The sequence below is a fragment of the Lycium ferocissimum genome, chromosome 8 (genome assembly GCF_029784015.1).
Source record: "Lycium ferocissimum isolate CSIRO_LF1 chromosome 8, AGI_CSIRO_Lferr_CH_V1, whole genome shotgun sequence".
Lineage (NCBI taxonomy): Eukaryota > Viridiplantae > Streptophyta > Magnoliopsida > Solanales > Solanaceae > Lycium > Lycium ferocissimum.
Genome location: NC_081349.1, coordinates 10,517,274 through 10,535,078, shown reverse-complemented (window position 1 = coordinate 10,535,078; position 17,805 = coordinate 10,517,274). Strand labels below are relative to the sequence as shown.

At 32.7% G+C, this 17,805-nt stretch overlaps 1 protein-coding gene across 1 annotated transcript; it reads right to left on the bottom strand.

The window, feature by feature from the left end:
- Positions 1–14,363: 14,363 nt before the first annotated feature.
- On the bottom strand, positions 14,364–16,607 carry LOC132067213 (vignain-like). The gene is made up of 4 exons (XM_059460370.1): positions 16,082–16,607; positions 15,483–15,715; positions 15,252–15,392; positions 14,364–14,760 (listed from the first exon to the last, which is right to left on the bottom strand). The coding sequence occupies exons 1-4, from the start codon at positions 16,602–16,604 to the stop codon at positions 14,503–14,505; spliced, it is 1,155 nt and encodes a 384-aa protein (XP_059316353.1). The 5' UTR covers positions 16,605–16,607; the 3' UTR covers positions 14,364–14,502.
- Between the last annotated feature and the right edge of the window lie 1,198 nt (positions 16,608–17,805).

The following is a 17,805-nucleotide window of genomic DNA, read 5'->3' as shown; positions in this document are numbered from 1 at the left end:
ACTTATAGTAAGTTCTAGCTTTCTCTAAAAAATAGCTAAGTTAATTTGCACTATACAACGACTATCGTATCTTGAATGGACTTTATCGCATTTCACCATACAGTATATCAGCAAATTCACGTTGAGGAAGGTGATTCTTGTACGATTCATAACTGTCTTTCAATTATATATCTTTCAATTTATTTATCTGACAACAATAACAATCTCATCACTCATGAATTTTCTCTGTACCAAGCGATTAGCTAGAAACGATTACATGCATCTTCATAGTTCTATTTAAGCCCTAGTCAATTCAATATAACTACAAGAATCCCTTGATTTAGGTAAAAAACAATGTCAGTTCATCAATTAAAAACCTAGCATAAGTTTGGATAATTCGGCTACAGCTGCAGCTAGCTTTTGCAAAACTCCACAGCTTTTATTCCAGATTTGAGGGGTGTGCAATGTAGAATATTGAGTAGCTTTGTACACAGAGAAAAAGGAAGTTGATTGCATCTTCTTTCTCTACAAGTCAGTTTGACGGCGATGGTCATATATATCTTTGCCTGCGCAGCCTACTATGTCCATGACATTTGACCCAGAGAGAAATTAAAACATAGGTAGACTTTATTGTATGTATTACATGTGATTTGATTTATATCTGCTTTTAGCCAAGCAGACTACTCCTAGACATGTAGTAGCAACGTACAGGTTTATATCCACAATTTTTGGACTCTATTTTGCTAGCCGGAAATAGGGTTTAGGATGAGATTATCAATTACTTAATTCGTTGAAGATTATTTGGAGATGGTTTATCACCTAGGCAGCTAGTTAAGAGTCAAAACGAGTTAGCTTCATATATGACCATTTTTATTTAAGAACTTAAAGCAAGATGTTCAATCTCAAAAGTTAGTTAATGGGATGAAAATCACTCAAGATAGTTAATGGGATGAAAATCACTCAAGGCTATATAATTAGACAACAACTTATTCCATCAACTAACATGAGACACAAAATAATATTCATACACCCAGGACAGAAAATCTAGGTGCATGAATAATATAATGGGATTCAATATATATTGAGTAAACTAACATATGAATGTATCTAACTCTAATATATCATAGTAATATTAGACAAAAGAAAAGGGTGTCTTAAATCCGTTTGGAAAAATATGGTGTGTCTCAAATACGTTTGGAAAATATGGTGCGTCTTAAATACGTTCGGAAAAATATTTCATGTGTAAAAGACGGTCCGTAAAATTGGAGTGTGTCAAAGGAAGTTGTGTACAAGCTGGGAGAGTGAAGTATGTATTAAATCGACATTGGACTGTTCCATAGGATTATGACGAGACAGATAAAATGATGATGAAAAATCTTGGACAAATACATTAACTTTTCAAAAATTCCTAAATCACACACAAAGTTCACCATCTTATCTAAAAGTTTGAGATGCAAGAGAATATACACTTTTATTATTTATTTATAAATTCAAAAAATATAACTTTTTGTAATATTTGAGAAGTTTAAATATCATGTATCACACTCTTAACGTCTCTCTTGCTAAGAAATTAAAAATGCGCTCTCTTTACAAGAATTTACCAAATAAAGAAAGAGAAAACTGAAGATCATTCTTGAAAGTAACAGACTAATGATTTTATTTTTAACATTTTTGCATTTGGAAATGGAAACTAACACATCAATAAATTCTCTGGAAACAACATATATGCAAGAAGCTGCAGAAATGTACATTCAACTTTAAAGACACTTCAATTAGTAAAACCACATTCATAAATTGATTACGATTGATAACATGCAGAGACAGCCTGTAGGCGAACTAAAAAAAATGACTATTATATTACTCCTATATTTTTTTCTCAATGTTAAACCCTTTTTTTTTTTTTTGGCTCTAATCAATGTTAAATTTCGATTCCCGTTAAAGTTTATTTGGCCTTTTCCTCTAGCCGGATCTCACTGCAGCCCCCAAAAAATAAACATTCATATATTTAAAGGAAAGACCTAAACTCATAAAGATCCATATCGCACTGTAAGTGCAAAGTTTTTTCGAATTAGTCTGCTTTTCAATTCATATAGGAATAAAAAAAGATGTGCAGCTTTTACATTTTTCCTATCATGAAGATGGAGTAACTACGTAGGAGGAAAATCAAAAGATAAATAAGAAGAAAAAAATAATAATCATAATAGGAGAACTCATATTCATTCTTGCCACTTGCTTCGAATTTGGGTAATATCAACGACTCAATGCAAATTAAGCTACCTTGGCCGAGGTGCATGGACGTGCTTTTCGCTCAAAAGGTTTTGAGATGTGTGAGTTTTTTTTTTTTTTTTTTTTCATTTAAAAATTAAATCCAAATATGGTTACATTAACTGTATAAAAATACTTATATCAATATAATTTATCATCCATAAGATTAAGAAATTGAGTATTACTTCATATGCTTTGTTGTCCAAAGTCACATGTGATTGACAGCTTCAAGTGATCCGATCATGTAATAGTAATACTATCTGTGTAAAAATGGGTTAGAACTCTAAATTTAAGTGTTAGGTCTATGTACCATATTTTTTATTTCGTTTACTTGGTACGGCATTTTCATAAGTGTCTATCTGCTTAGTTTTAATGAAATACATATAATTTCTTTTGTGACGATATGTTTTTTTTTACCAAAAAAAAATCTTTGATCTTTTTTCTGATGATATGTGGATGTGAAACTTGAATCTAGAAATTTGTCTACTTTGATACCTTTGATGAAGCGTGTGAATTGACTTGTCTAAATGTAACTATTTCCGTGAGAGATTTTTAAATCGTATTCACTACAACAAAATATGCTTTTAGTGACAATTAATTTGCGGCAATAACTTAATTGCCGCTAATTATATTCTAGAATCAATTATTACCGGCAATACCAAACTTTAGCCCTAACAATAAATGCCGCTAAAGGCTTTAGCGACCTTGGATCTAATGGCATTAACCAATTGCTGATAAATATTTTGTGGCAATAACTATTGCCGCTAAAAGAAAAATATATTGCCACTAAAAGCCTCTTTTGGTGTAGTGATTGTCCTAAACTATGATTGTCCTAAACTAAGGATGTGTAAAATGTACTAAAATGTCCTTTGAATCTAGAATAGTTGAATTGTCAACTTACTAAATATTGAAAGAGACACTTTTTTTGAGACAGACAAAAAAAAAAAAGTAAAACACTTAAATAGGGACGGAGGAAGTAATTTTTTTTTAATTAATTTTTCATCCGGTGTCCGGTACCCGTATTGAGATCCGACTAAATCCGGATTACTGATTTAATTAATCTCGCTATAAAAAGTCTACTATGAAAAGATTTAGTACTCCTTATTGTAGAGGCACATTCCAGGACTGATTTATTAAAGTTGTACCTGCGTCTAGATATTTGTTTCATATTATTTCATAATGTATTATATTATATATTGTATTGTATAGTATAGTATTGGTTTGATGAATATAAAGTTTGGATGAATTTTATCATTTCCCGTAGTTACATAAAGCCGTACATCCCCAATTTAAAGGATAAATCACAAGAAAAATAGTTTACGGGGTAAAACTACTATAAAAATGTAGGATAAATTAGGATTATTAGATAATGAGTAAAAATAAAATGAGAAGAAAAAATAAGATAGCGATGCCATCACACCAAATCAGTCGTTGCACAAACTGGGACTTTTCATCGTTACCTAACGATGAATTTAACAGTACGATACAATAAAATTTAAATAAAAATCAAAATAAATACTATAATTAAACTAACAATACAATACAATAGGTAACAACCATCCAAAGCCTTTATTATTTTCCAACAATATTCACTTATATTTCCTCCGGTCCATATTATAATGTATTTTTAACTTGGACACATCCCTTAAGAAATTCACTCATCCCTAGATAGTGAAAAACGTTCCAATTAAATTATCCTTTATTAAAAATACATACTAATTTAATATGATTTCTTAGTTATGTATAACCTCACTTATCTAGATAAGAATAAAATTTAAAATAATAATTAATATCTTCTTGATTGTGTTGCCTTTATTTTAGACTAAGAGTAAAACCTAAAGACACGGAATAATATTTGCCGAAGGGAGTAATATTTTATTTTTAATGGTTAAAAAGAAAATATACGTTTACCAATTTGTTCACTCTACAGTTGACATAATTATCAGCTTTTCGCAAGCTTAGCACTAACATGGTATTTTGTCCTTCTCCTAAGAGCCTGTTTGGATGGGTTTAAAAAAAGCAACTTATAAGTTGTTTTCAGCTTATAAGTTTAAAAAAAATAAAAATGGGGTAGCCTATTTTTTTTTTTTTTGACTTATAAGCTATTTTAGATAAGCTAAGCCAAACGGGTCCAATTATTTTTTTAGACTTATTTTAAGCACAAAATGGCTTATAAGCTGGCTAGCCAAACACTCAAAAAAGCTGAAAACAGCTTATAAGTTGTTTTCAACAACTTATAAGCCAATCGGGCTCTAAGTGACATTTAAAGAGAAGCAAAACGGTGTTCTTATGTTGAGAAATGAATTGAAAATAACTATAATACTTATAATAAGGACAAAATAGGTATAGAACAATAAATTATTTTTTAATTTTTTAAACAAATAAAAATGAACATTTAGGGCCTGTTTGGAAAGCCACCAGTAATTGGAATTGGGTGTAATTACACTCTCCAATTATCAAGAGGGCGTTGAGAATTAGATGTAAATACACCTTGTAGTTACAAGGTTACTTTTTAGTTTGTTTCTTTTTTGTTTATTTTAATTTCTTTTTATTTTAAGTTTATTTTAATTTCTTTTTATTTTAAGTTTATTTTTTTCTATTATTTTAATTTCTTTTGTTTTTTAATTTATTATTTATTTCTATTATTTTAATTTATTTTTTATTTTTTAAATGTATTTTTCTTTTTATATTATTTATTTTTCATTTCCTTTTTTCGCATTCCCAACTTTTACTTCTTGCGGTTCCATGTAATTGCTCATATTTTTTTTTAATTTTTAATTTTATTCATTTAGCATAACCGTGTTATTATTCTAATTTTTGAAACTACACCTCTTAGTATTGGAAAGAATGAGTCATTAACAAACTTGACATATAACGAGTGATGATATTAAAGTAGAATTTCGTTGTAAATGAGGTTATAGACTTATATTTTCCCTTTCTTTTGAATTATTTACTTAAGTTATGTTGAAACTTAGTTATATAATATTGGAATTTGACATAAGAGTATTATGTTAAACTTTTTCTTTTGGATTTTGAAGTTAGGTTATGTTTTCAATTTTAAGTTATTTGCTTTCACATTGCATGTTGTTTATTTTTCACTTACATTTGATGGATTTTTTGTGTTAAACATTTGAATAATGTTATGGCATTATATTTATAATTTTTTTTTTTTTTATCAAACATCCAATTCATGACGTTCTCACAAAACAAGTCTTTCTTTTAAGTTTTATAATTAATTAAAATTAAATATTATTAATTTAAAATATATATATCAATTATTTTTTACCATATTAGTTACAAATATATGATTATTAATTAATATATTTTCAAGAAACAATGTGGCATTAAATAACTAATTTAATATCATTTATAAAGGCAAATTTTTTTAAATATTAATTTTACATTTTTTATAATTAATTTTTATTTTTAAATCAAACTAACTGTGTAATTACACTTGTGCAACCAAACAGCACGCTTGTAATTACACTATAATTGCGTTATGACAAACAAACAGGTCGTTGTAATTACACTACTGTGTACTTACTTACCCGTGTAATTACTACCCCAGTAATTACACCAATTCCAACTACCAGGTGGCTTTCCAAACAGGCCGTTATTTTTAACGGAAATGGCTTAATAATACTACTTAAGACTCTATATTACAAAACATAAGGATACTTTTCCTTATTTACAAAACATACCAACAAAATTACAATGTATACCAGATTTCGGCTTAATGGGATACCCACAATTTTGAGCTTTATTTAAGGAAGAGAATCTGATTTTAAATGTGGGCTTAATTTTAGGATAGCTACCAACCAACTTCTTCTTCTTCTTCTTCTTCTTTGTAGAAAGATTTCTCTCTCTCTCTCCTCTATGATAGACACCATTTCCAGACCTAAAATTCATCTTATCTCCTAGTATAAATTCTCAAACTAATATTATAAAGTATTTTTTATTACTGACATTTGTATTAATTGTATATAAATATGGTTTGTATCGTTTTGAGTGTGATCATTGTGTGTTTGAAATTTGTATAATTTATGTAAACTGTAGTTTTCAAAAATATTGAAAACTAATATATGTATGAAATGAGTATGGAATCTGCTATTTATCACTTTTTTTAGATATATGCGGCACAATGTGTATGAAATGCGAATAAATTCGATATGAATTAGTCTTAAAAATGTTGAAAACTGATAACTGATATGTATATGGAATCTGATTTGTATCAATCAGAAAACATATTATACATATAAACTTTCTCATAATTTATATATACTTTGATAAGATTTTATACAATTTATATATACTTTATCATAATCAAAATATACATACAACTTTTATACATCTTTCATACATAAAAATTATAACGAATTTATACAGTTATACATATGACATACATTATACATATATGTTTTCTGGTGTATAAACTTTGTACATAAAAATTACCAATTAGAATGGACTTTTTGAGTAAAAGTTGGAATAAATTAGGGAACAATATCTCTTAATTTTGAATGGGGAGAGAAAAGTGGATGAAATAAGGATGCAAACGTTGGAGAAAATCAGAGAACAATATCTATTAATTTTGAATGGAGAGAGAAAAAAGGATAAAATAATGAAAGCAGTTTCCTTACCTTATTTAATGTGTTTTATTTATTTCTTTTTAATTTACCTGATTCGTATAGATTTTGTAACAAATCTATTGATATATGTTATAAACTGAAAAATATCCTCATGTTCTGTAAATATACTCTCTTACTATGTACAGGGGCGGATTTAAAGAGGGCACCCGAACACCCTCGGTAAAAAATTACAGTGTATTTATAGGATAAATTTTTTATGTTTATGTGCATATATTAACTTTTGAACACCCTGAATAAAAGTAAAAGACTTTTTTTTGTTTTTTTTTAAACCCTCTAAATAAAAATCCTGAATCCGCCACTGACTATATATATATATGTTTTTTGCCCTACTTTTAATGCAGTGAACATGTAAAAATGACGCAGGGGTTAAAAACTGGTAATGGTCAAAGATATGGAAGCAAAAAGCTTGGGCCCTACCAAGTGGTAATTGTTCAGGGGCGTGGCCCTTTTGAGTCATTCAAGGCCACACGGTTGGCCATCGGAGCCCAGCCCATGCATCTCCTTTTAATACAAAAGTGGTCTTAAAAAATTAATTAATTAATCTAATTTACTACTATAATATATTCCCTCTGTTTCAATTTATGTGAATCTATTTTCTTTTTAATCCGTACCAAAATAAATAACTTCTTTCCTAATTTGAAAACAAATTCACTTTATGAATGATTTACAACCACACAAATATTCAAGACTTATTTTGAACCACAAATTTCAAAAGTCTTCCCTCTTTCTTAAATATCGTGCCTAGTTAAATGGGTTCACATAAATTAAAACGGAGGGAATATTAGAATTAGAATAAATAAAAGTAGGGGTGGGCATGGTACGGTATTTGAAACTTCGGTTCGATAATTTCGGTTTTCGGAATTTAGAAATACTATACCATTACCATATCAAATTAATTCGGTATGGTTCGGTATTTTTAAGTTCGATTTTGGTATTTTACGGTACGGTAATTCGGTAACTATAGTTTGTTCGACTACGACTTAAATATATACATATAATAAAGAATTATGACATCGGCTATTCAAGAAACGTCTCAATTATATTATACTAACACCTTACACATATAAAAATATTCAAAAGAAAGTACAAGTAATGCCCTTCGTTAATCAATTACACAAAAAGGATATTTCAATCCAGATATATATACTTCGGTACACAAAATAGGCATTTCAATCAATTATATCATACTAACATCTTACTCGTGTGAAAATATTCAAAAGAAAGTACAAGCAATTCCAACGTCTAAACAATTAGTTTGTACGTCTAAACAATTAGTTTGTACTATATATATATATATATATATATATATATATATATATATATATATATATATATATATATATATATAACTATATGGAATACTTCGGTATGATATTTGATATTTCGGTATTTTCTTTATCAATACCGAATACCGTACCAAATGCCAAAATACTGAAATTGCGATATTAAAAATTTTGATTTCAATATAATAATCGGTATATACTGTACCGTGCCCACCCCTAAATAAAAGAACATCTCATATTAAAAAGGGACACTTCTTGGTTACGAGGGAGCTTTGGGAAGAACACTTTTGTACGGCTGATTGTCTTATTTTGCCTGTTCAATTTCTCTTAATCCTTTCACACCCTTAGCTTTGGAGGAAGAACACTTATATAGGGATTATTTTTGTACGGCTGATTGTCTTATTTTGCCTGTTCAATTTCTCTTAATCCTTTCACACCCTTTTTATCCTTTTTCTTTGTGTTTTTCTGGTTGATATTAACATAATTTCCTAGAACCAAGGAAACTAAAAAGTGTTTTAAAATACAAATTATGAAGCAAATAAAACAAAGAAAAATAGAGAGTGATACATATGATTTCACTTGAAATTGATTCACAAATGAATTAATTTAGCTTACGAAAATACGCTGATATAATGTTTTTCAAAAAGCTGCTGCAAGACTTTTCAAAAGTTGCTTGCAAGCTGCTTGTATGAACTACTTGTAGTTGTTTGCTTAATTGCAAGTCTATTCAGAAAGTTGTTGCGAGGCTTTTGAGGAAGCTACTTGTTTATTTGCAAGCTTCTTCATAAAGTTATACGAGTACTAAATGGGCATCCATAATCCAATGTATTCACAACACTCCCCCGGGAATGACATTAATAGATAATATGTCTCGTCAAAAATCTTACTAGAAAAAATTCAATGGAAAAAATCTTAGTGAAGGAAAAAAAGAATCACATATCCAGTAATACACATGGTTGGTTGCCTCGTTAAAAACCTTCACTCCAATCTTATATACCATTTTCTCAAGAATTGAATTCGGAAAGGATTTGGTGAATAAATTTGTTGGACTGTTACTTCAACAGATTTGTTGCATATCAATATCACCATTCTTTTGAGGATCATGTGTTGAGATCACAATTTTGTTGAAATGTATGTTGTTTTGTCTCTTTATATGAAGCCTCCCTTTAGTTTGGATATGAATGCAATTTTGTCTTCATATAGGAGCGTGAGTATTTTGATAGCACGTTTCAGACCATATCTTTCTCGAATGAAATGAATCATTAATCTGAATCATACATATCTTACTTGTTTTATGAATAAATATAATCTCAGCATGATTTGAAAAAGTAATAAAAATGGACTTTTTAGAGCGCCATAATATGCCAATGCCTCCACATGTAAACAAGTATCATGTTCAAGATCGAACTATATATGAATTAGATAAATAAGCTACGTTTGTATACCAACAAGATATATAGTATATTTGTTAGCATAAGATAGACTCATCCAATAGTTCCCTTTAGATATCACAATACATGTTCGATTTTGTTTCAATGTCTCTATGAAGGAGCAAAACTATACCTTGAAAGTATATTAATAGAAAATGTCAAGCCTGGTTGCATCAACAAGATACATAAGTGCACAAATTGGAATGAAATATGGTACTTCAGAATCAAGGAGTTGCTCATTCTCTCCTTGAGGTTGGAATAAATACTTATTCACTTCACATGATCGAATACTCATTGGAGTTCTTAATGGATCTCTTTTTTCATGTAAAATTAATTCAAGACCTTCTCTATATGGACAGATTGGATAAAGACCCCGCCTTCTAAACATTCTATTTACAAAAAAGAAAATTTGTTTTTCCAATATTTTTCATTTCAATACTCAATTGCTTTATGGATCTCTTCTGGAGTTCCTGTGAGATGTATGCTATCAAAATAAATATCTAGTATATCAAATACTGATGTTAGTTATATAATCTTCCTTCACCAAATACTTACTGAGACGATTGTACTACATGCATCCTGATTGTTTTAAACTATATAGAAATCTTTGTAATCTGGTTGAATACATTTTTCGAGACTTTGGACTATATGCCTCAGGAATTTTATAACCTTCAAGAATCTTCATATAAATTTGGCCAAACCCACCGACAAACACCTGTGGTCGTCCACTTCTTTCACTTGAGCACCTAAAGTGGCCCTTGTTCCATTTAGACACTTCAGGTGGGCCATTCCTATTCCACTTAGACACTTTTTGCACCGTTATCGGAGCAAAGCCAACACTAGTCGTCTCCTACGTGGATTAAGTGGCCAATTAAATTGTGACAGCTTATTTAAATTGTGCCAACTCAATTAAATTGTGCCAACTTATTTTAATTGTAAATTCACTAATTTGTAAATTCGAGGAGTTTTGACCATTCAAAATTGGGGCTTTTGGGCTGATTGGATGTGCAATGAGGTGGCGCCCCCTTTGGTGTTGGTTTTGCTCCGATAACGGTGCAAAAAGTGTCTAAGTGGAATAGGAATGACCCACCTGAAGTGTTTAAATGGAATAAGGGTCACTTTAGGTGCTCAAGTGAAAGAAGTGGACGACCACAGGTGTCTGTCGATGGGTTTGGCCTATAAATTTCATTTCCAAGTAACTACAAGTGTAGGCTGTAACCACATCCATCATATGTAAATCAAGATTTTCACGTACATCTTAACTGATGAGATAACATATTGTATACATAACATGTGAATATATTTATTCATAATCGATATCTGGTCTTTGTAAGAGTCCTTGTACAACGGGCACCTACCTTATTATCACTAGCAGGCGAACCCTTACCCGTTAATCCATTAATCACTAACCAATTTCAACTTCTTTAATCATTTATATTCTAACAATCAATAAATAAGTGAATGAATAAATAAAGAAAACAATTCATAATTAATAGATAATATAAGTGCGAAAGTCTTGACTAGTACACCCCCAAAATCTGAAAGTCATCGTACAAGGACTCTAACTAACAATGTCTAAAGAATGAAGTATATCTCAAATATAATAACAAATAATGTCTGGAGTAAAAGTAGACATCTGGAAAGAGAGATCTTCAGGTGGCATGGCATCGATAGGAGCTCACCCTCGGATCCGTTCAAGCTAACTAGCTTCAAGTTAGAGATATGGTCTGGATGAAATCTCTGAGACACAATCTGCACTAAAAAAGGGTGTAACAAGGTAGTATCAGTACAAACACTATGTACCGGTAAGCATCATAGGCCGACTAAGATTAGTTCACGTATATAAGTATAAAATCAACAAGATAAACATATAGGCACTTGATACTCAAATCCAAGTCACATAACATCTCATAACAGAGTCACAGCCTAAGATGAAGCCTCTAAACCACAAGTCTGTCAAGTTTCAATAATCTCACCTGATAATCATAAGTCCAAGTTCCGTCCCTAGGTAGAGTCAATAATCCACAATTTAACTCAGTCAATGGTCATATTTATATCATAATAGGCATTCAACATCCATACCCAAAATCAGAAACAAACGAGCATATAATAATGCAGAACAAAATGTAATGATGTGCAATGCAAAATATGATGATGTGCAATGCAATGCAATGCCATGCACTGGCCAATCACTCAAACTGTACACACATGCTAACTGATGTCATTGCTCAGTAGTCATGACCTGCAGGGGACCCATGGTGTCCATGTACCACTCGTTTCGGATTCACTCCTCGGACCCGAGCCATAAATCCTCTACTCCAGAAAGAACCTCGAACGCGGATCCACATCATGTACCACTCGTTTTCGGAACAAACCTCGGACCACGAGCTCACAATTAGGCCACATCCTTACCCTCGATCAAATGTGCCTTTTCATATGTATAGTAACACTGTCACATCACTCTCAATGATCAATTCATCAAGTATTATGTATCAAAAAGTACCACAAGTTCAACAAGAAGATTATATTGACTTCTTCATTAATTTCACATCACAATGTATTTCTTAACGTATTCCAGTTCATTAGTATGTATGGACTATGAACAATTAGCAATATCAATGTCAAACACAAGGCATCATGCCACAAGTCTTCCAAATCATTTCCATCATGCACGAGTGTATGAATGCATAAATGAGTGTAAACATGGTAAATCAATGCAAACCAATAAAGCAACAATGAAGGTACAAGTCACAAAGCCACAAGTCATATCAAGACTTGGATCAACTCAACCATGAAATGAATCATGCGAACCGTCTCAACCAACATAATAGTCTATGTCCCTCTTTACTTCCACATACGGTAAGTACGCCTCACAACTAAGTCTTGTATCACCAAGAAGCTCCACTTTTCTATATATTATCATCAACAGTAAATCATATATCAAGTTTTCATCTACGTACTGTCATAAGTTTATATCATAATTCAAGCCTAAACTCATTATCCTCCCTTTCTCCGATAATATATGTCACAATAAGAGAGAACTGAGTACAACACGACAATTTAGGCGATAAGTCTAATCACAATAACAGGGTAACGAGCCATCATCAACAACAATCAACCTAACAAAAATCCATCCCGAATCACCACAATATGAATACAACTACACCTCTTATTTCAGTATATAAAGTAATGGTGACGAGCCCACAAAATCACAAGTCATACCAACCTAGCTAATATCCAACCAAAACACCATGTCCGAAGACCTAATCATGCTTTCTTCCATCAATTCTACACAATACATACGTTTCGCTAATCAAAGTCTAACTAAAGTAAGCCATAACCTACGTTGAATGCAGAACAGGAGCCACGAACTACTTCACACGAGTCTTCTATTTCCTAAGCTCCTCATAACGGTCAAAGTCTAACAATATGATGCTAAGTAAGCAACAAACCATGTATTTAAACAAGAACAACAATTTGGGGAAGAAGACCCACTTACTTATACCCTTTTCGATGGATGAAACCATCCTTTAATGGTGAATTTATCATAATTTCTATCTCTACAATTATTAACCTTCAATTCATGGGTTTCTAATCAATTTACCCTTTCAAGCAGATTTTAGGACAAAATTTCCATGTTTATTAGAATCCTAAGTCTCAACATGCTATTTCAACCATAAGAAATCAAATTCCCTTCCTAGAAAGTGATAATATATACTCCTAGATGATTAATCAACAACAAAATCAACAACCCACCAATTATTTAAGGGTTTACTAATTCTAGGGTTCTAGGATTTTCACCCACCATTGATGGACCTTAAAATAATCATGGAAGTTGAAGAAGAAAGGCAAAGGAGCAAATAAAGATGGGGACTTACCCTCCAAGATGCTTTCACCAGAGAATGGAATGAGTTTTGCCTCTTTCTCTCTTGAAAACTGACTTTGGGGTCTTGGGGGTAATAGGTAGGAGTTGGGGTATTAAAAAAGGGCTTTCTGCCGCCCGTCGGTCGCTGCAGCGGTCCTGCTATGGCGGCCTTTTGGTCGCTGCCAGCGGACCTGCTGGAACAACCCAAACAAAAACGGGCATAACTCACTTATACGGAGGCCAAACGCGACGATTCTTTTTGCTATGGCTTTGTAATTTCGATACGGATCTAATGGTTCAACCCTCACTCAAAACCAAGGTTGTTTGATCAATCTGGAGCCGTTTCTATCCACAGACCTATGGCGAAAACATCGAATACGAGGGCGACAAAACTCAAACCTATCTGAAACTCTTCGGAACCTTACCAAAACTTGTGGACAAGTTCAAAATCTTCATATTAATATGTTGGAACTTCCAAAACATTGACACTGGGTCATCCTAACCCGACTTTGACCGTGGTCAGCTCTAACTCGCTAACTTAACTAGCTTCTCCATCAATGACTCAATTTACACTCGAACCTAGCGGAAACCTACCTAATAACTTCATTAAGTCATAGATCATACTAACGGGACTTGGGGAAGGGTCAACAAGGTTAAATGGGTCAAAACACTATAATAACTAAACGGGTCGTTACACTCACTGTATTAAAAGTATCCAATATCTTATAAGTAGCTTTTTTTTTTTTGTCAGTTACCAAAGTGGGACTTTATTCACACACCCAACATTGAGTTCTACCATAGACCGGCAAGAATTGGCCCATCCATAAGCCAATCTTTGTTGTGCTTCTGTAACCAAAATGGAGTTGAAAGTAAAAGTTAAAGGCTAGAATTTACAAACGTTTGCAACCCCATGGAAGAAAGCATTTTATTCATGCAAACCAATATAATAGAACTGATAGATTACATATATGTCTTGCTTTTTTTTCGAAATACTATAGCATGCAACGCTGTAAAGCAGAGATACTTGAACCAATCTAGAGTTCATCCTTAGAGGGGGCTGGTTTTGGATTGTCCGCGGATAACTTGACTGGATATGAAGCTTCCATGGCAATGCCACAGAGCCCTTCTTCAGCAACGATACTTCGTTGCATCCGGAAATAACCTTGTTCTCCCCATTCAGTTCCCCATGAGTTCTTCACTATCCAGTACTTTGTCCCATCATGTGTTGCTCCATAGCCCACAACTGCTACCCCATGGTCTAGCTCTGTGCCACAAGATCCACTGAACACTCCCTGCATTTTCACGTGTTATAAGTTTGTGCTCAAACGGACTCGAGAGGGAGAGAAGAATGGATATAGATGATTGGTATAACATAGCCCAACTAGTTGAGTTGAAGCATAGTTGATTGATTTATAGGGACTGCATGTGGTAATTTGTTTGATCACATACTTCAAAGTGTGGTATGTCATCCATGTATTATCTGTTTTATGTGTCATGTTTGGGCAATGCTCAGGCAGCTATGCGTGATGAGAAGCGGATGCAACTTTATTTACTGAGTTCAATTGAACACAATAATTTCGACACATAGCATAAATATTTGCTAAAAATTAGTAAAACTTCAACAAATATTAAATTTTGAACCCATCATTTCAAGAGTGCGATGAAGGTAGAACTCGTCAAACTAAATTCTGAATCCACCTCTATACATGACCATGTGGTAAGTTCATCCTGATAGGTTTTATTGGCAGTTTATGTCCCAATTGACAAAGTAAAATTGCTTTACCTCAGAGTAAAATTGCAGATCGGAACCACCAGCATCAATAGCAACAGATACTGGTTGGTTGGCAACAGCTTTCACCAAAGCATCCTCGTCGTTTTCAGGTACCATTTCATGTCCATCGATATTAACCACCGGGGAATTACTCTAGATGAGATAAAAAAGGGTTAAAGACTACAGATCTAGGAAACTGGTTATTAACATATTCATCAAGTATGTTTAAACTGTAATGTCTACCTTTGAAGAATCACAGCGACTGTCTCTAGCTCTGTAAGGATATAGCCTCTCAGTTGTTACTCCTCCATTTTTCTTGATGAATTCATAAGCATTTTCCATTAGTCCTCCATTGCATCCTTCATTATCCTTTTCACAATCAACAAGCTCTTGTTCAGACAGGGAAACTAATTGGCCAGTCTTGATTTTGTTTATTCCCTCAACCCCAACAATTGTAGAAAATGCCCAACAGCTACCTGCAAATATATCAGGATATATTAGCATGTCCTTAACCAAAATTTTCAATCAAAACATAAAGGAGACATAGTGCTTCTTCTGTTGACGAGATTGGGATAATTACATTTTTGTACCGCTCAAAAGAATAATAGCCAGCAAATGTATAGGTTTTGTATATTAAATATAAATACATATAGTAATATACATATTATATACATAAAATATACGTCAGTATACATATAATATACGTCATTACATAGATTTGTATATTTCGGCTAGCAGCCATAATTGATTCGGTTGATGGGCCACAAATGAAGAAATCGCCAAGTAATATTCTCTAGAAGTAGATGTGATGGTCACACAATTCAAGAACTTCTTGGACTTACCGCATTTGCCTTGATCCTTTACACCAGTAACAGCTCCTTGCTTTCTCCAATCTACGGATGCTGGCAGATTATCAGCCTTGTCGTGCATAAATCCGGTAGTAGCCCGGCTACCATGGAGCATTCTAAAGTGTTTTACCTTAGAGCTATAAAAATTTCTGAATTCATGGTTGGTCATATCAGCAAACTTGTTGAGTTTCAACTTATAAGGTCTGTCCATCTTGTTCACCTTGTGAACATGCATCACGTTCGCCTTGAACACATTGAAACGTTGTTGTTTCTCGGTTAGGTCTCGAGAAACAGTGTGATGGCTCCTCCATCTCTGATACAAATCCCATAAGCTCTCTTCAGAAGCTATGTCTCTTTCCGTAAACTCCACGCTATTAACTAGCCCAAATACCATAGCCAACGAAAGAGAAATCAAGAAAATCTTCCCTAACTCCATCTCTCTGATAAAAACTGAAAGGAAATTGAAATAATCAATATAAGTGTAAAGATTATTAGAACTATGATATGAGGATAACATATGTTAATATGCTATTTATATAGAGCAAGGCTACGCCACAGTCTTCCGTCAGTTAGAGATTAGTTAACAGATATTAAGGGTAAAGTGATTTTACTTTCTGCAAAGTGAGACTTGCAGACATATCAGGCTGTGATTTAACTAATACAGTCACCACGTTATTTTTGCTAAGTTTGTTTATAGATAATGACGACTGGCATACATTTGGAGGCTGCTGGACACGATTTCTTGCAAGCCTGCATGACGCAGAGATTCCTTTTTGCTGCTTTCTGCTATTTTTAGGATGTCCATAGATTTTCAAAAATCCCAACACGCATCATTTGTTCACAGATCAAATTGTATTTCCATTAAGTGTAAGATCAAGGCAGATGATACTACATTTCCACTTCAAAGACGCTGCTTCTTAGCAAAAAACACGCTGCTACTATTTGTCAATTGCTTAAGAAAATATCGATCATATTGATGATAGTGACAATGTTGATGCTACTGATTTAATTAACTATGCCAAAATCACAAACTTATTAGAATCGGTTGTATGAATTCTCGGTTTCCATAACATCACAATTCTTGCTCGAGAAACAGACCGAACACCTCTGATTCACGCTTTCTTTTATAAAACCGTAGTTCATTTTTATTAGTTCATTAAGAAACAAATATTCGGGTAGAAAAGCATTGCAACTAAGTAAATACTTAACTACGCCTGATGTTTATATCAAACAAAACAAAATAATCTTGGTAGTTGTAAGAGTATGATGTAGGGATCTTTCACCTAAAACAAGCGCAGATCTACTGTAATTAACTAGCAGAGAAAACCTATGTTCGCATAAGCTAACATCAGCAACAATACTTGGAACTTAAAGACCAGAGTGAGTGAGACAAGAAAGGAAAGACATTCATCTTCACAGAATCAAATGTTCAAAATTCTGTCGAAGTCTTGATCATTAATCAAAAAGATTCAGGCAGCAAATAGTAGAAAAATATCAAAAATAAATGCTAATTTAATCAGTCTCGCATCGAAGGAGAATCATTACAGCCAAGCAAGGACACCTTTATAGTTGTCTTGAACAAACAAAGCAAGCATGACTACGGAAAAGAAGACACGCTAAGAAGCATTCCTGAGTGTAACCAACACTGTATAGATGTTTTCTCAGACTAGGCAACTTTCACTGCTAGCACAAACAAGATTAGCAGTTCTTTTTTCCCC

What these genes read in the sequence shown, in the direction of transcription:
- LOC132067213 (XM_059460370.1), bottom strand. Translation starts at nt 16,604, where the DNA reads ATGTTATCCTCATATCATAGTTCTAATAATCTTTACACTTATATTGAT. An exon ending in AAAGGATCAAGGCAAATGCG is followed by an intron (nt 15,716 to 16,081) that starts GTAAGTCCAAGA and finishes ATATATTTGCAG; the next exon opens with GTAGCTGTTGGGCATTTTCT. An exon ending in ATCTGCAATTTTACTCTGAG is followed by an intron (nt 14,761 to 15,251) that starts GTAAAGCAATTT and finishes GTGAAAATGCAG; the next exon opens with GGAGTGTTCAGTGGATCTTG.